The 19,985-nt window shown below is 40.1% G+C and overlaps 1 protein-coding gene across 1 annotated transcript in view; it reads right to left on the reverse strand.

The window, feature by feature from the left end:
* The window catches only part of MCF2L2 (MCF.2 cell line derived transforming sequence-like 2), a 255,566-nt gene that overhangs the window by 185,387 nt on the left and 50,194 nt on the right, over positions 1-19,985 (reverse strand). The window contains exon 3 of the mRNA XM_081571158.1: positions 12,243-12,357. Within this exon, the coding sequence (XP_081427284.1) occupies positions 12,243-12,357 (115 nt within the window). The remainder of the gene's footprint in view (positions 1-12,242; positions 12,358-19,985) is intronic.

Genomic DNA, 19,985 nt, shown 5'->3' on the forward strand with positions numbered 1-19,985 from the left:
ACATAAAGAAAAAAGCCCAAAAGCTTCTTATGCAGAGAGACAAGCATCTGACCTATGAAGGGATGACCGTCAGATCCTGTGATAAGGATCAACTTTGTTATCAGTAGTACTGAATGCTAAAAATCAATGGATCAATGTTATTTTACAAAAAAAAGAAAAAAACTCCATGCTCAGATAGATTGCCAATCAACTGTGAGATCAAAATGAGCCATTTTCTGACATTCAAGATGTAAAACTCACTTACCATACACATTTTCTAAAAAAGAAATAACTTGAAAGTTTTTTTAATGAAAGTGAAATCCCAAAATGAAGAATGATCTTCCTGAGATAAAAAACAATCTCAGGTTGACAACTTGTAGCAGGTTTACACAGCAACCAGCCTGTATTATGAATAGCACTGAGAGGCTCAAAAGAATATCTCCAAGAAGAAAATGTATACACTAGACAAATTCTATGATAAAGAATCTATAAGATGTTAACAATATAATAAAGATACATGCCATGCTATAGACAAGAAAACAAGAAAGGCAATTAAAAATGCTTGGGGAAAAGGTACATAAAAAGTCATTGTCCAAGTCTGAAATAAATTAAATTGTGGCATGATTTTGAGCAACCCAAGGAGCATGAGAAAAGGGAACCTATTTTACCTTAACATTTGTAGCATTCTCCTTTGAGTGACACAGGTTTAAGAACTTAGGATTACATTTCTCATTCCAGAGGTCCAATCATATTACATATATAAATGCATCCTACTGATTTCTGTTATTTAGGATCAACCTATAATCGAAGAAAAACATTTATAGTAATGTGTAAAATACATTATAATTCTTAGTAATGAAAAGTAGAATATAGGTAGAAGAACTTAAAGGCTGAGAGTAAAGAAAGATGTAAAAATGCATAGTAGTAAAATCAACAGGTACAATTGGCCCTCCATATCTGTAGGTTCCACACCTGTGGATATGGACAGCTGACTGTACTGTACCACTTTGCATAAGCGACTTGAGCATAGGAGAATTTTGGTATGCTCAAAGTTCTCGAGATCAACCCCCTGTTTGTTTCTGATGTTAGATTGCATGAATTCTTTGTATATTTTGGGTATTAACCTCTTATCAGATATATCATTTGCAAATATTTTCTTCCATTCAGTAAGTGGACTTGTTTTATTGACATTAAGATTTTCCTTTGCTAGGAAAAATCTTTTTAGTTTGATATAGACCCAGTTATTTATTTTTGCTTTAGTTTCTCTTGATGAAAGTGAAAGAGGAGAGTGAAAAAGTTGGCTTAAAGCTCAACATTCAGAAAACTAAGATCATGGCATCCGGTCCCATCACTTCAAGACAAATAGATGGGGAAACAGTGTCTGACTTTATTTTTTTGGGCTCCAAAATCACTGCAGATGGTGATCGCAGCCATGAAATTAAAAGACGCTTACTCTTTGGAAGGAAAGTTATGATCAACCTAGACAGCATATTTAAAAGCAGAGACATTACTTTGTCAACAAAGGTCCATCTAGTCAAGGCTATGGTTTTTCCAGTAGTCATGTATGGATGTGAGAGTTGGACTATAAAGAAAGCTGAGCGCAGATTTGATGCTTTTGAACTGTGGTGTTGGAGAAGACTCTTGAGAGTCCCTTGGACTGCAAGGAGATCCAACCAGTCCATCCTAAAGGAGATCAGTCCTGGGTGTTTGTTGGAAGGACTGATGTTGAAGCTGAAACTCCAATACTTTGGCCACCTGATGCAAAGAGCTGACTCATTTGAAAAGACGCTGATGCTGGGAAAGATTGAGGGCAGGAGGAGAAGGGGACGACAGAGGATGAGATGGTTGGATGGCATCACCGACTCAATGGACATGAGTTTGGGTAGGCTCTGGGAGTTGGTGATGGATAGGGAGGCCTGGCACGCTGTCGTTCATGGGGTCACAAAGAGTCAGACACGACTGAGCAACTGAACTAGTTTCTCTTGCCTGCAGAGACATATCCAAAAGAAATTACAAATACTGTGTCAAAGAATATACAACCTATGTTTTCTTCTAGGAGCTTTATGGTTTCAGGTCTTACATTTAAGTCTTTAATCCATTTTGATTTTATTTTGTGTGTGGTGTGAGAGAGGAATCCAACTTGATTCTTTTGCATGTAGCTATCCAGTATTTCCAGCATCACTTGTTTAAGGGGTTGTCTTTTCTCCATTGTATATTTTTGCCTTCTTTGTCATAAATTAATTGCCTATTTGAATGTAGGCTCATTTCTGGGCTCTCTATTCTGTATCATTGATCTATGTTTCTGTTTTGTGGCTGTATTATACTGCTTTGATTACTATAGCTTTGCAGTATAGTTTGAAACCAGTATATATAATCCCTTCAGCTTTGTTCTTCTTTCTTAAGATTATTTTGGCTATATGGGGTCTTTGGTGTTTACAAACCAATTTTAGAAAACAAAATTGATGAACCTTTAGCCAAACTCATCAAGAAAAAACAGACAGTCTAAATCGATAAAGTCAAAAATGAAAAAGATGTTATAACTGATACCACAGAAACATATTACTATGAACGAGTATATGCCAACAAAATGGACAACCTAGAAAACATGAACAAACTCCTAGAACTGTACAATCTCCCAAGACTGAACAATGAGGAAACATAAGTATGAACAGATCAATTACCAGTAATAACACCGAATCAATAATAAGCAAAATTCCCAGAAAACCAAGTCTAGGACCAGATCACTTCACAGGTGAATTCTATCAGACATTTAGAGAAGAGTTAACACCTATCTTTCTCAAACTATTCCAAAAAATTGCCCAGGAAGGAACACTTCCTAACTCATTCTACGAGGCTGGCGTCACCCTGATACCAAAACAAAGATATCACCAAAAAAGAAAATTACAGGCTAATATCAGTGATGAACGTGGATGCAAAAATCATCCAACAAAATATTAGCAAACCAAATTCAACAATACAATAAAGGAATCATACACTATGGTCAAGTGGGATTTACACCATGAATGCAAAGATGATTTACAACCCAGAAGTCAATCAATGGACAAAGAACAACCTAAAAGAAATGGACAAATTCCTAGCACTGTATAATCTCCCAAGAATGAACAATAAAAAAATATTTCATATCAATTACCAGTAATAAAATTGAATCAATAATAAGAATATTAATATGGTACATTAACAAATTAAAGAATAAAAATCATATGATCATCTCAATAGATTCAGAAAAAGTTTTTGACAAAATTGAACATCCATTTATGATTTTAAAAAGACTCTCAACAAAGAGTTATAAAGAGGACATAAAGGGGTTATAAAGGGTTATAAAGGGGACATACTTTGACTAACTGAAGTTATCATATGATCCTGCAATCCCACTCCTGGGCATGTATCTGGAGAAAACCATAACTTGGAAAGAGACATGAGCCCAGTGTTCACTGCAGCACTCTTTAGAATAGCCAAGATGTGGAAGCAACCTAAATGCCTATCAACAGATGACTGGATAAAGAAGATGAAATATATATACACAATAGAATATTATTCAGCCATAAGCCACATGACCTAGGAATCCCACTGCTGAGCATACATACCGAGGAAACCAGAATTGAAAGAGACACATGTACCCCAATGTTCATCACAGCACTGTTTATAATAGCCAGGACATGGAAGCAACCTAGATGTCCATCAGCAGACAAATGGATAAGAAAGCTGTGGTATATACACAATGGAATATTACTCAGCCATTAAAAAGAATACATTTGAATCAGTTCTAATGAGGTGGATGAAACTGGAGCCTATTATACAGAGTGAAGTAAGCTGGAAAGAAAAACACCAATACAGTATACTAACACATAAATATGGAATTTAGAAAGATGGTAACGATAACCCTATATGTGAGACAGCAAAACAGACACAGATGTAAAGAACAGTCTTTTGGACTCTGTGGGAGAAGGCGAGAGTGGGATGATCTGAGAGGATAGCATTGAAACATGTATATTATCATATGTGAAACAGATCTCCAGTCCAGGTTCGATGTACGAGACAGGGTGCTCAGGGCTGGTGCACTGGGATGACCCAGAGGGATGGGATGGGGAGGGAGGTGGGAGCGGGGTTCAGGATGGGGAACACATGTAAAGCCATGGCTGATTCATATCAATGTATGGCAAAAACCACTACAATATTGTAAAGTAATTAGCCTCCAACTAAAATAAATAAATTTTTTTAAAAAGAATGAAATAATGTAGCAATATGAACAGACCTAGAGATTATCATACTAAGCAAAGTAAACCAGACAAACGAAGACAAATCTCATATATCACTTATATGTGGAATCTAAAAAAAAAAATTATGCAGATGAACTTATTTATAAAACAGAAATAGACGCACATACACAGAAAACAAACTTATGATTACCAAAAGGGAAAGGGTCAGGGGGATAAATTAGGAGTTTGGGATTAACATACACATGTGTGTGCATGCTCAGTCGCTCAGTCATGTCTGACTCTTTGTGACCCTATGGACTACAGTGCATCAGGTTCTTCCGTCCGTGAGATTCTCCAGGCAAGAATACTGGAGTGGGTTGCCATTTCTTCCTCCAGGGGATGTTCCCGACTGAGGGACTGAACTCCTGCATCTCCTTGCATTGGCTGGAAGATTCTTTACCACTGAGCCACCTGGGAAGCCCCAATATAGATACACTACCATATATAAAGTAGATAACCAACGAGGGCCTACTGGATAGCACAGGGAACTATAATCAATATTTTGTAATAACCTATAAGGGAAAAGAATCTGAAAAAGAAAAGAGATACACACACACACACACACATAATCACTTTGTTGTGTACCTGAAACTAACACAACATTGTAAGTCAAGAGAAGCAAAGTGAAGTGTTAGTCACTCAGTTGTGTCCTACTCTTTTCGACCCCATGGACTGTAGCCCGTCAGGCTCCGCTGTCCATACAATTCTCCAGACAAAAATACTAGAGTGGGTAGCCATTACCTTCTCCAGGGGATCTTCCCAATCCAGGGATTAAACCTGGTCTCCTGCATTGCAGGCAGATTTTTTATGGTCTGAGTCACCAGCATAGCCCTGTAACTCTACTGCAATTTTTAAAAAAATAAATAAAGCCCACAGCTAACACCGTACTCAACCATGAAAAGTTTAATGCATTTCCTTCTAAGATCAGGAATAAGACAAGAACTCACTCTTGCTACTTTTATTCAACATAATATTGGAAGACCTAGCCACAGCAATAAGACAGAGGGGAAAATTAAAAGAATCCAAATTGTAAAGGAAGAAGTAAAACTCTGTTTGCAGATGACATGATACTATACATAGAAAATCCTAAAGATGCCACCAGAAAACTAATGGGACTCATCAAGGAATTCAGTAAAGTTGCGGGAAACGAAATGAATATTCAGAAATCTGTTGCATTTCCATACACTAACACAAACTACCAGAAATAGAAATCAGAAAACAATCTCATTTACAATTGCATCAAAAAATAAAATATATAGGAATAAATCTAACTAAGGAGTTAAAGGGACCATACACAAAGATAAACTCAAAATGAATTAAAGATCTAAATGTAAGACCAGAAACTATAAAACTCCTAGAGGAAAACATAGGCAAAACACTCTCTGACATAAATCACAGCAGGATCCTCTATGACACACCTCCCAGAGTAATGGAAATAAAAGCAAAAATAAACAAATGGGACCTAATTAAACTTAAAAGCTTTTGCACAATGAAGGAAACTATAAGCAAGGTGAAAAGACAGCCTTCAGAATGGGAGAAAATAATAGCAAGTGAAGCAACTGACAAAGTCTCAAAAATATACAAGCAGCTCCTGCAGCTCAATTCCAGAAAAATAAATGACCCATCAAAAAATGGGCCAAGAACTAAACAGACATTTCTCCAAAGAAGACATATAGATGACTAAAAACACATGGAAAGATGCTCAACATCACTCATTATTAGAAAAATGCAAATCAAAACCACAATGAGGTACCATCTCACACCAGTCAGAATGGGGGCTATCAAAAAGTCTACAAACAATAAATGCTGGAGAGGGTGTGGAGAAAAGGGGACCCTCTCACACTGTTAGTGGGAATGCAAACTAGTACATCCACTATGGAGAACAGTGTGGAGATTCCTTAAAAAACTGGAACTAGAACTGCCATATGACCCAGAAATCCCACTGCTGGGCATACACCCCAAGGAAACCAGAATTGAAAGAGACACATGTACCCCAATGTTCATCACAGCACTGTTTATAATAGCCAGGACATGGAAGCAACCTAGATGTCCATCAGCAGATGAATGGATAAGAAAGCTGTGGTACATATACACAATGGAATATTACTCAGCCATTCAAAAGGATACACTTGAATCAGTTCTAATGAGGTGGATGAAACTGGAGCCTATTATACAGAGTGAAGTAAGCTGGAAAGAAAAACACCAATACAGTATACTAACACATATATATGGAATTTAGAAAGATGGTAACAATAACCCTATATGTGAGACAGCAAGAGACACAGATGTAAAGAACAGTCTTTTGGACTCTGTGGGAGAAGGCGAGGGTGGGATGACCTGAGAGAATAGCATTGAAACATGTATATTATCATATGTGAAACAGATCTCCAGTCCAGGTTCGATGCATGAGACAAGTGCTCAGGGCTGGTGCACTGGGATGACCCAGAGGGATGGGATGGGGAGGGAGGTGGGAGGGGGTTTCAGGATGGGGAACACATGTAAAGCCATGGCTGATTCATATCAATGTATGGCAAAACCACTACAATATGGTAAAGTAATTAGCCTCCAATTAAAATAAATAAATTATTTTTTTTAAAAAAAAGGAGTTAAAGGGTCTGTACTGGGAAAATTATAAAACCTTGATGAAAGAAAATTGAAGACAATGCAAACAAATGGAAAGATATACCAAGTTAATGGATTAAAAGAATTAGTATCATGACAGTGACCAAACTACCCAAGGCAATCTACATATTCAATACAACCCCTATCAAAATACCAAGGCCATTTTTCACAGAGCCAGAGCAATTATCTTTTTTATAATCGATAATACCAATGAGTAAGAAAAGATTCCAGATATTTACAATCATTAGAACCTATGAATTCAAGCAAGAGGCTGTATTTGGAATGTATAAAAAAACCCAAATTATCAGAAAAGAGAAACTGAGCCGCTACCTCACAGGATAGATGACAAAAAGGCAGAATATAGCACAGTATTCTAAAACAATCACCTAAACAAAAGAACAAATGTCTTATACACACTAAGTCATTCTACTAGGGAGAAATGTCAGACTCCCTGGTTCTTACATAGAGAAGAGCAGGAATCTAGCATATTAATTTTTTTTCCTATCCTCGAATATAATCCATTCAAATCCTCCTAGCATATAAAACTTACTTTCAAATATCAAACATTTATTCATAATAAATCTATGGGATGTGCTCTAATTTTGAGCCTCACTTGTGTGCCTAAGGTCTGGTCTCTCATGATATCTTTCCAGAAGGCTCTGAAGCAAATTCATCCATCTTGCACAAGACAACAGCCCAATCAGACTCCCCACTCTGAACCTCTATCCTAGAAGTCAAATGAATGATTCCGTTTTCCTGATTTGGGGGAGCAATTCCACAGCCAGACCAGGAAACAACACATCTTACCTTAGCTACTCAATCAAAGCAGCACTTATGCTATTTATAGTATTTAAAACTACTTAAAATCAGGGGCTTTTTCCACTGCCTTCATAATGGTAAGAAGCCCAGATCAAATTCACTTCTCTGATAAGGCTAGTTTTTAAAGCTGACATATTGTTATAATCCCATTCAGTCTTTCAATACAAAGGAGCAAGTCTCTTTAGAATTCACAGGCCAAATAATAATGCTGTCCTTCTCCCCTCCTCCCAAAGTAGAAATGTCAGATGGCATTCTATGAGACAGCATATCATAAAAGAGGATATGAGTCTTCTCAAGGACTATTCATCAGACTCTATGGGAGGACAATGGACATGGAAGAATTTTTCAAACTTAAATAGGCTTCTCAACAGATTCATTATAGAAAAAGACCTTTAGAAATAGTAAATAATCATAAAATTCACAGTTATGAAATATGGGTCTTGTTTCTATCTAATAAAAGTAACTTCTCCAATCCCTCTCAAGTAATGAACACATAACTGTGAGTAAAACAAAGAAACCAAATAGAGGAATAGGGTAATAAAAATGTATGGTTAGTTATACAAATACGATTTTTAGAAAAGCAATTGTAATTTTTAAAAACTTGGCCATTTCTGAACCTCAGAATATTTTACTAATGCCTTTTCAAACCACTCAGCTACAATCTGTAGCCACTGAAGACATATTTAAAATGAGACCTCAGTTCCATGTGCCTAGACATGTAAAAGCATAAAGATCTGATTGTGAATAGAATTCCTAAAGCTAAGGATCACGGCTGGCTCCTCACTCTCCTTCCCCCCTCCACCAATCCCCAGTGCCTGTCCTTTCCATCCATCCCCTTCTGTCTAGTCTTGCCCTCAGGCAGCTCACCCCCTCTTCACTTTGCACCTATTCCAGTTGTCATGTATGGATATGAGAGCTGTACCACAAAGAAGGCTAAGTGCCAAAGAATTGATGCTTTTGAGCTGTGGTGCTAAAGAAGACTCTTGAGAGTCCCTTGAACAGCAAAAAGGTCAAACCTGTCAGTCCTAAAGGAAATCAACCCTGAATATTCATTGAAAGGACTGATGCTGAAGCTGAAGCTCCAATACTTTGGCCCCCTGATGCAAACAGCCAACTCATTAGAAAAGCCCCTGATGCTGGGAAAGATAGAAGGCATGAAGAAAAGGGGGTGACAGAGGATGAGATGGTTGGATGGCATTACCAACTCAATAACCATGAGTTTGAGCAAATTTCAGGAGATAGTGAAGGACAGAGAGGCCCAATGTGCTGCAGCCCATGGGGTCACAAAGAGTCAGACATGACTTAGAGATTGAACAACAACAGGGCAGAAGCCCCTAACCAGTCTCCCTTCCTCCCTTCCCCTACTCCTTCTGACCCATCCTGCACACCACCACCACATTCATCTGTTGCCATTTTTTCTTCCTCAGAACGTCCAATGGCCCAGTCTTGCTCACTGTGCCTAAACTTCTTAACTTAGTGGAAAACACCTGGCCCAGTCTGTTTCCAACAGTCTATCCAGGTCTCATTTCTCACTACTATCTGAAAAGGATCCTCACCCTGTTATGGACAACCTCAATAGTCTGTAATTCCCTAAACAAGCTCTATTTAAAACTTCAAAATCCAGGGGGGTTGGAAATAGAAGCCAAGTCACTTGCCCCAGATCACACGGCTAGCGACCATAGAATCTGGATTTCAATCCAGGTTTGAGCTGTGTCCAAAGTTCTTACACACCATCCTATTCTCTCTCTCTGGAATGTCCCTCTCTGATCTATATGTGGAAATCTCACCCATCCTTCAAGGCCACTTCACTCCAGAAGCTTTCCTTGTTTTTTCCTGTCTGAAGTGCTTCTTCTCTCTTCTGAGCTCTTATAGCATTTTCTTCACATATTTCACAAAATATCATAATGACAGAATCATGTTAGATTCAAGATATTATTGTATGGTCTTGTGGTCCTTTATGGCACCTAACATACCTCTCTACCCACTGATGGCACTCCGCAAAGATCTGATAAAAAATGAGCTGTGGGAAGCCTTTCAGCACTCACCCAACCCGACCACATTGAGAGATCGTTATTAATTTCAGCACAGAGCTCTCCTTTCCCTGCCCTGAGCATCCTGTCTTTCTCCTCTTCTAGTGCATCAGTTGTGCATACATTCCTTGTTATATGTCATGCCACCTGCCTATAAACCCTTGTGCAACCTGGGAAAAGTTCTGGTGTCTGGTAACCATTGTAACATTTAGGAAGATGCAAACGGTGATAAATAGGAATCATAAAAAGGAAAAAGAGTGGTTTCATTCTTTGGAACCTGAAATGGCAACTGGGAAACAAGGTTCAGGTCAAATTCTCCTTTCAGGCCTTCTTACTCATTGTCTCTGTTTTATGTTGAAAGGAACAAGGGGTGGGGCGGTGAGCTAGTATGAACAAATGCCAGGAAGAAGAAAAAGGGAATAACTGGTCAGACAGCTACTCTTTCTCAAGAGACAAACTGCATTCTAGGAAAGGAAAATACTCCCTAGTTTACAAGAAATTATACAAGAGCACAGAGCAGAAAAGGTAAATAAGGCCTAAACAGTAAGTAGCCTCTTAATTTTTCTTTCTTTTTTTTTGCCTGTGAGGTAGGGTTTCCACCCCTTCATGCTTTCCCTCCACACTGGGTCATGTGGCACTCAGTGTCTGGTCCTCAGTGTGGCTCAGGAAAGGCTGCAAATACAATATGAAAATGACTCATTTAATTTAGCATATGACTCCATCCACTGACTTGGTAAAATTAGATTGTAAGTTTAAAGCAATATAATGATACTGGGGAAGAGGCACTTTTACCTGTTACCCACCTCCTTGCTCACCCTCTTGCATGCTGCTCCTCACAGAAATTGCTAAACTGATAGGTCAATGTTCTGGAAGGCAACTGAGCCAAAGAGAGAGACCAAGTTCAACTCCCCATAACCCTGGGAGGAAAAGGCAGGAGTGAGAAGTGGAGTTCCCCTCTTTCTCTCAGTGTCCTGCTTCTCACCGTATAATAAACACCCTTTGATTGAAATGAACCAGGTCAGAACTGGAAATTCCACCAACATTACTTCTTGAGAACCTACCATGTGCTGGGCTAGAAGGAAAAAAAAGAAAAGAAGAAAAGAAGCATTGGCCCCTTTTCTTGAGTAGTTCACAGTCTAACAGGAGAAGCAGTAATAATTTCCATATACCATGGCGTTATACAAGGGGTACTGTGGAAATAGAGTCTGTGGAAATAAAGAGTCTGTGAGAGCAGAATTGGGGTCAGGGCAAGTTTCCTTGAAGAAAAGAGATCAGACTGAGGGTTGATGATTTTGCAAGAGTCAGCCAGGCCCAGAAGGGTGGCAGAGGTGTTCCTGCAGAGAGAACCATGTAAGCAAAGCCCAGAGATGTACAGCATCCTTCTCTCAAACCAACAAAGCCCAAATCCTCTCCTGTCTATATAATGTCTACAACAATTTTGTATCAGAGATAAAGAATAAGGTAAAATATAATTTAAGCACTGACCTTTGAAGAAATAAACTAAAAATAAATCCATAGCTTTCTCTGAAGAAGAAAGAAGGGTAAAACAAAACAAAACAAAACACAAAACATCTCTTAGAGTGGGTTTGGTTAAAGCAAACTAATTAACTTCCTAATCTCTGCAGGTGGGATCAGGCTTCAGGTGGACTTTCAGTCACAGAGTTTACCTCTAAATCATATGAGGCAGATGGAAAGCAAGCAAAACAGCACAGCCCTGGCTGTTGTGTAAACTCCTAACCACAAAGCATTTAAGTAACAGTATCATAAGCAACACAGACCCATGGAGGGTAGGGCCTTTATGGGCTAAGTCTGCTCCCCAAGGAGTTTGGACTCCACAGTCAGCTCCGCCTCTGTCTGTGAAATATTTGTTACCAATATGAACTCGGTCCCACATTCTATCCCTAGGAGACCTGGCTATTTATTGACTTAGTGGCATAAATACGTGAGACCTGGGCCCGAGAGGGTAGAAGTAGCAGATGCCCCAAAATATCTCTGTTTCGATCTCAGCTATAGGTAGTTTTTATTTCTGGACTTTTAGTTTCCTTGCTCTGTGACTTAGTTTCTCCATCTGACAATGACAGTTATAAAATCTACTCTTAAATTCCTTATTTAGGGGAAATAAATGAAGTGACTCCTAACTTGGCTTGAGCCTCCTGAGCAGCAGCCAGGTGTCTTAGACAACAGGCCCCAGGAAACCAGGATCACCTTAATCTAGAGCAATGAACCTGAAGGAACAAAATCAGCATTAGCTAGTCAATCAATTTTTCATTCACTAAACAATGTTTATTAAGTACTTCATATGTGCACACCATAATAAAACTGATGCTCATGTAACTTTGTTTTCTAGTCTCTTTCCACATCCCTTGTTTTGACTGATGGATAAGTGAAATTGGCCATGACACAGTAGCGTGAGCTGGGCTAATGGAAGATCCCATCCCAACCCAGTACTACCACATGGGAAATTCAGGATAAATCCAGTGACAAGGAAGGCAGCAGAGTACTGTGTTCAGCTCACCTGGGGACACTAGTTAGGTAGGTCATGACATTCAGGAAGTCTTCATTTGGGATGTGTTTGAACCCCACAAACTCTGGAAAAGTGATGATGGGGGCACCATCTTGCCCTCGGCCTCCTGCAACAAAAATGGGTAGTTAAGATGTTAACAAAATGTTTTCATGTCACACCTCTGCAGGTAAAGGAATCAGGCTAATATCAACTTGAGATGTGCATCAGTCTCCCCCTTTTTTGTCTGTACGATTTTAGAGCAGGAGGCGAGAAAGTTGACACTGAATTATTTCGAACAAGCCTCTCTTCTCCTTCAAGCTTGTTCAGGGGTATTGTGAGAATTCAATTTTTTGAATCCTTTGAAGATAGTTACTATATAAAAGACAACACTGATTTATTTAGCATAGGTGGAATAGTAAATAATGCCAACACAAATACATAATCTTGCTCTTCATTTATGTAGTTCAGTTCAGTTCAGTCGCTTAGTCGTGTCCGACTCTTTGCAACCCCATGAACTGCAGCACGCCAGGCCTCCCTGTCCATCACCAACTCCCAGAATTTAACCAAACTCATGTCCATTGAATCAGTGATGCCAACCAACCATCTCATCCTCTGTTGTCCCCTTCTCCTCCTGCCCTCAATCTTTCCCAGCATCAGGGTCTTTTCAAATGAGTCAGCTCTTCGCATCAGGTGGCCAAAGTATTAGAGTTTCAGCTTCAACATCATTCCTTCCAATGAACACCCAGGATTGATCTCCTTTAGGATGGACTGGTTGGATCTTCTTGCAGTCCAAGGGACTCTCAAGAGTCTTCTCCAACACCACAGTTCAAAAGCATCAAATTTTCTGTGCTCAGCTTTCTTTATAGTCCAACTCTCACATCCATACATGACTACTGGAAAAACCATAGTCTTGACTAGATGGACCTTTGTTGACAAAGTAATGTCTCTGCTTTTTAATATGCTGTCTAGGTTGGTCATAACTTTCCTTCAGCAAATATCAAATGTAAAAGTGTATGGTGGTTAAGAGAGTTGGCTCTAGAGACTTCTCTGGCAATCCAGTGGTTAGGATTCCATGCTTCTACTGCAGGGGGCACGGGTTTGACCCCTGTTCAGGGAACTAAGATCCTACGTGTTATGCAGTGTGATCAAAAAAGAGAAAGAGAGAGAGAGTTGGCTCTAAAATCAGACAACTTTATTCAAATTCTGCTTTCCACTTAATTTCTATGTGATCTTATGCAAGATAATTAAACAGAAGTTTCCTTTTATATACACATATGTATCTATGTAATAGGAATATTACCTATACCTTCCTCAAAAGGTATTGTAAGGATTAAGTGAGAACATATATGAAAAGCACTTTAGCAGACTATTTATTATATATAAGCATGCATGCATGCTAAGTCGCTTCAGTCGTGTCCGACTCTGTGCGACCCTATGGACAGCAGCCCACCAGGCTCCTCTGTTCACAGGATTCTCTAGGCAAGAATACTGGAGTGGGTTGCCATTTCCTTCTCCAAATTATTATATATAAGTGCAGCTCCATAAATGGTAACCTTTATTATGGTTATATTCTTGCAAGGCAAGGCTTCCCTGGTGGCTCAGACAGTAAAGAATCTGCCAGCAATTCAGGAGACCAGGTTTCAATGCCTGGGTTGGGAAGATCCGCTGAAGAAGGGAATGGCAACCCACTCCAGTATTCTTGCCTGGAGAATCCCCATGGACAGAGGAGCCTGGTAGGCTACAGTCCATGAGGTCACAAAGAGTCAGATAGGACTGAGTGACTAAGCACACATTGTTAAGCGCATTCTTGCAAGGCAGCTGCCCTTGAATAACTCATAAACAGATATAAGACATCCCTGTGAGAACAAAAGCATAAAATAAGTATTTAAATATTTTATTCATTAAAGCAGACACCACTAGATTAAATAGATTCTATTTCCCAGTCTCTTTGCAGCTAGATGTACCCACAAGACTATGTTCCAGCGCCATGGTTCCCAAAGAGGGATGCACAGTGAACTCACAAAAGTGCCATGAGTATTTTAAATTTAGGGGGAAAACAGCATTAGTTGGCTTCTGTTCGATGCCATGCTTGCTACTAGCTTGCAGTAGTTGGAATTTCAACATTAAATTGTGCAGTATTCTTTTGAATGTCATTACATCTTTGGAGAGCTGAGGGTTTGGTGGCTGCTGGTGTTAAAAGCAAGTGTAATATGAAAATCATTGTGAAAAAAAAAAAAAAGAAAATCATTGTGGAACAGGAAATGCAAGTGGTGATATCGAGACTGATTCCAGGGTTTGAGATCACTGTGGTTCTCTAAAAATGAAAGTTAAATATGACTTTTTCTTTCAACTATGTGTTATCTATCTTTTTCAAACAGCTACTAAGTTGTCAGGACATACAGACTTAAGTTGTTTAACCTGTCAGGTATTGCTTTTGGCCAAAAAGGGCTGTGAAAAACTGACTGAGCTGCTAAGGCACTAAGGACTAAGGAACTTGGAGCACTTGTGCCCCAGGCAGAGGGACATGATCTGAAATGCTAGGAGCACCTTCCATGCTATGCCCATGGAGGGAGGCTACTTCCAGTGGAATGCAGCTCCCAAGTGAAGCCAACTACAAATGACTGCACCTATTTCATATATCTAACTCAAGAGTCATCAGTGCAGGGTGTGGTTTAACAAGGACTGCATGATTACTGAGGGTGTGGAATCAATGAAGAAACTACAGGAAAGGGAGACTGAGAGAAGCAAAGGCAGGCACCTCTCCTAAGGAGAGAGACTCCTGGCCCGCTCTGTGGAGAATCCAGGTCATGTTGCCAGTCTATCTAATAGCAGTGCCATTAAGATCACCCAACCCACTCTGCTGCTCTGAATCCACACCTGGTATCTTCCGATTATACTCTGATATCCCATGTACATTTGTTTCATGGGAGAGAACGTGCTACCTAGCAAACGTGAGTGTTCCTATCATGGAAAGAGTAAGTCAGCATTGTGGTTTTTCTACACAAGTCTCTTGTGTGTGTTGTTAATGTGAGTCTTGGGCTCTCAGAGACCAATCACTCTGTGATATTTGTCTAGATGACCAGTCATCTCCGGGAAATGCCTCTTGATTCATCCTGTACACTTAAACAAACAAACAAAAAAGATACCTGCAGATTAGATGTTTGACAAGATTGAGCTACCTTGTTATATTGACTGAAAACAATCTAGCCCAGGATGCTATTAGCTTTCAACTACAACATATTCTTCTTTCTGGTTTCACAATCACAGGGGTTTGCGAGAAATGTGAATAAAGAGAAGTTACATCTTGGGTAAGGCTAAATTTAGATGCATTGTAACACTATACTAATTGTATAAACAATATCTGCCAAGAAAATGGCTAAAACATTTCAAGGAACCAAAACACTGTGAAATACTCATAAAGATATACCTTTTCATGATTTAATCTTTTCATTAACTAAAATTAAATGTATTCATGCCTAAATAGAGAATGATGGGTGGAGTTTTCTCATATAATGGTTAACACTGAGAACAAACACCAGAAAGTCAGGGGGTTAACTGGGGACACCACATGCTATTAACCTTTAGTCTGTTAGTCTTAGAGGCAGAAGCACCAAGGAAACAAAACTGGGCCTCCATCCACTACAAGGCAGTCAGTGCCACCTTGTGAGGAAGCGTGGAAATGCAGAAGGAAGAGAGATCGCAGCAAAGAAGCCCATTTAAGGAAGGTAAGTAAAACCAGACTCCTAACAACTAAGTACGATGGTGACTTAATAAAATAAACTTTAGTCCTCTGGTATCATTTCTGTACATTAAGAGGACTAATTTTATTGCAGAAAATACTAGCAATATTTGGCCTACATAAGACCATTCCCTTCAGGGTCTGGGTTTAGAGGAGAATTTGGAACATTGAGAAATCCCATAGGAAGATGGTGAAGAGCAACAGTGGGAGAGACAGTGAGATGGTTACTGCTATTTGCCTCTCAGTATCTATTTTCCCTTTCTCTTCCCCTCTCCCCCAAAAAACTGATAAATAAATAAATCATGAATCAGGAGACTGGGGATCTGTTCTAACTCACATTGGCCTAACCTAAGAAACACATTATTTAAGTGTGTAAGCCCTTCAAATAGTGTTTCCTCCTGCTACTATTTTTTTTTCACAATAGTAAAAGATGTTTATCAGTTTTCACAATCAATAACCAGACAAAAAAATAAAAGCTAATTACAATCACAGGCCATAATGGAAACGATTAACCTAATACTATAAAATAATTACATACAATTTCAGGGGTTAAGTAGAGTGATGTGGTAAGTGGAAATGCATACACACACATGTTCATCTGCCCAGCTAGTCTATGTCTTTTGGTTGGTGCACTTAATCCATTTACAGTTAAGGTAATTATAGATGAATATGATCCTGCTGGGCTTCCCTGGTGGCTCAGATGGTAAAGAATTCGCCTGCAATGCAGGAGACCTGGGTTCTATCCTTGGGTTGGGAAGATACCCTGGAGGAGGGCATGGCAATCCCTTCCAGTATTCTTGTCTGGAGAATCCCATTGACAGAGAAGCATGGTGGACCACAGCCCATGGGGTCACAAAGAGTCGGACATGATTGAGCAACTAAGCACACACATGATCCTACTAGGCTTACAGGTGGCACTAGTGGTAAAGAACCTGCTTGCCAATGCAGGGAGACATAACAGACCCGGGTTCGATCCCTGGTTTGGGAAGATCCCCTGGAGGAGGACACAGCAACCCACTCCAGTATTCTTGCCTGGAGAATCCCCATGGACAGAGGAGCCTGGCAGCATTCAGTCCATAGGGTCACAAAGAGTTGGACACAACTGAAGCAGCTCACACAAATGCACAGATGTACGGTCCTATTATCATTTTCTTAATTGTTTGCCGTTTATTTTGTGTATGTCTTTTCCTTCTCTTGTGTTTCTTCCCTAGAGTTCTTTTAGCATTTGTTGTAAAGCTAGTTTGGTGGTACTGAATTCTCTTAACTTTTGCTTGTCTAGAAAGTTTTTGATTTCTCCCTCAAATCTGAATGAGAGTCTTGCTAGGTAGAGTATTCTTGGTTGTAGGTTCTTTCCTTTCACCACTTTAAATGTATCATGTCATTCCCTTCTGGCTTGTAGAGTTTCTGTTGAGAAATCAGCTGATAACCTTATGGGAGTTTCCTTGTACGTTGTCATTTTCCCCTTGCTGCTTTTAATATTTTATCTTTGTCTTTAATTTTCATCATTTTGATTACTATATGTCTTGGTGTGTTCCTCTTTGGGTTTATCCTGCATGGGACTCTCTGTGCTTCCTGGTCTTGGTTGACTATTTCCTTTCCCATGTTAGGGAAGTTTTCCCTATTATTTCTTCAAATATTTTCTTGGGTCCTTTCTCTCTACTCCTTCTGGGCCTCCTGTCACACGAATGTTGGTGCATTTAATGTTGTCCCAGAGGTCTCTTAGGCTGTGTTACTTTTATTAATTCTTTTTTCTCTATTCTGTTCTGTGGTGGTGATTTCCACCATTCTGTCCTCCAGGTCACTTAAACGTCCTTCTGCCTAAGTTACTCTGCTACCTATTCCTTCTAGTGTATTGCTCATCTCTGTTTGTTTATTCTTTAGGGCTTCTAGGTCTTTGGTAAATATTTCTTGCATCTTCTCCATTGTTTTCCCGAGATCCTGGATCATCTTCACTATCATTATTCTGAATTCTTTTTCTGGAAGGTTGCCTATCTCCACTTCACATGGTTATTTTTCTGGGGTTTTATCTTGTCCCTTTATGTGGGACAAAACACTCTGCTTTCTCATCTTGGTTAATTTTCCATGATGTGGTTTAGGTTCTAGCTGCTCTTGAGGCTTCCCTGATGGCTCAGTGGTAAAGAATCTGCCTGCAATACAAGAGACCACCTTGAATGAAGGAGACACGGTTTTGATCCCTGGGTCGGGAAGATCTCCTGGAGGAGCGCATGGCGACCCACTCCAGTGTTCTTGCCTGGGGAATCCCATGGACAGAGGAGTCCGGCAGTCTACAATCCATAGGGTTGCAGAGGTGGACGTGACTGAAACAACTTAGCACTCACGCATGCTGCAGGACTATGGTTCTTCTTGCTTCTTTTTGCTTCTTCTGTCTGCCTCTGGTGGATGAGGCTAAGAGGCTTGTCTAAGCTTCCTGATGGGAAGGACTGGTAAGAAAAACTGGGTCTTACTCTGGTGGGCAGGGCCATGCTCAGTAAAACTTTAATCCAATGATCTGCTGATGGCTGGGATTGTGCGCCCTCTCTATTAGTTGTTCTGCCTGAGGTGACCCAGTCCTGGGGTCTATGAGTTTAATGTGATCTCCAAGAGGTCTTTTGCCAAGCGGCCCCTTCCAGGACTGCTGCTGCCGAAGCCCATCCCCACAACGAGCCACTGCTGACCCACACGTCCACAGGAGACCCTCCAACACTAGCAGGTAGTTTTGGTTCAGTCTGCTATATGATCACTGCTCCTTTCCCCTGGGTCTTGGTGTGAAGATTTTGTTTGTGCCCTCCAAGACTGGAGTCTCTGTTCCCCCTAATGCTGTGGAAGTTCTATAATTAAATCCCACTGGCCTTCAAAGTCATATTCCCTGGAGATTCCCTGTACCTTGGCCAGATCTACAGACTGGGAAGCCTGACATGAGGCTCAGAACTTTCACAGCAGTAGGAGAATTTCTTTGGTATTACTGTTCTTCTGATTGTGGGTCACTCACCTGGTGGGTATGGGATTTGATTTTATCATGATTGTACCCCTCCTACCATCTCAGTGCAGCTTCTTCTTTGTCTTTAGATGTGAGGCATCTTTTTTTTTTGGTTTCACTGTCCTCCTGTTGATGGTTGTTCAATAGCTAATTGCGATTTTGGTGCTCTCCCAGGAGGAGATGAGTGCATATCCTTCTACTCTTGAACCAGAAGCTTCCTGCTATTATTTTTAAAGGGATTAAAATTCTTATTGTAAATGGCTATGCAGTTCTGGAATGAAACAAAAGCAGAAGGCTACCAAGAGCTCTAGGAAAGTTATTTCTCTCTTGGCAAAAGGAACAGAAGCCAGCATTGCTTCTTTTCCTTCTTCCTGCTTTGGATATAGACTTGACATCTGGAGCTCTTGTAGCCATCTTAGGGTCAAGACTTACCTCCAGACCTCCTATTATGCATTGAGTTGGCCAAAAGGTTCATTTGGAATTTTCCATCTGGTCAACCCCATAGTTTAAAAACAAACATATCCTATAGTCTACGTTTTCTTGTAGCCAAATACTATGCTAAGCATTATCCTTAAAACAACCCACCTTACAGATGAGAAACCCGGCTCAGAGCAACCTCCTAATTGTGTTGGAATATGAACCTAGATTGTCTGAGTTCAAAGGCTAGTGTCTTCATCACACTAACCTGTTTATATTTCCTTGATGCCTGAACTTAGAATATCCCAAGTTCATTAGGGAACATGCAAGTTTTCTTCCATGGTCAGAGCCACCAGATACCCTAGCCCTGTCCACTATCCAATTCCTGCTGATGGCCCTGCTGGTATCACCATCCAGAGGCTTCAAACCATCTGGCCACAAATCTGGGTGAGGCATCATGCAATGAGCCCTGCTCTTCAACCAGCCAGAGGAGCACTCTCACACAGCACAACAGGCCAGGCACCTGTGGCCTCACTGAGAAAAAGGCTCCATCCTCTCTTTCACAGCATCCCTGGTTGATGGGGGCTTTGGCTCTCTCTAGATTTCAGTGGAATCTATAGAT

This window comes from Giraffa tippelskirchi, chromosome 2 (genome assembly GCF_054371585.1).
Source record: "Giraffa tippelskirchi isolate mGirTip1 chromosome 2, T2T-mGirTip1v1.2.pri, whole genome shotgun sequence".
NCBI lineage: Eukaryota > Metazoa > Chordata > Mammalia > Artiodactyla > Giraffidae > Giraffa > Giraffa tippelskirchi.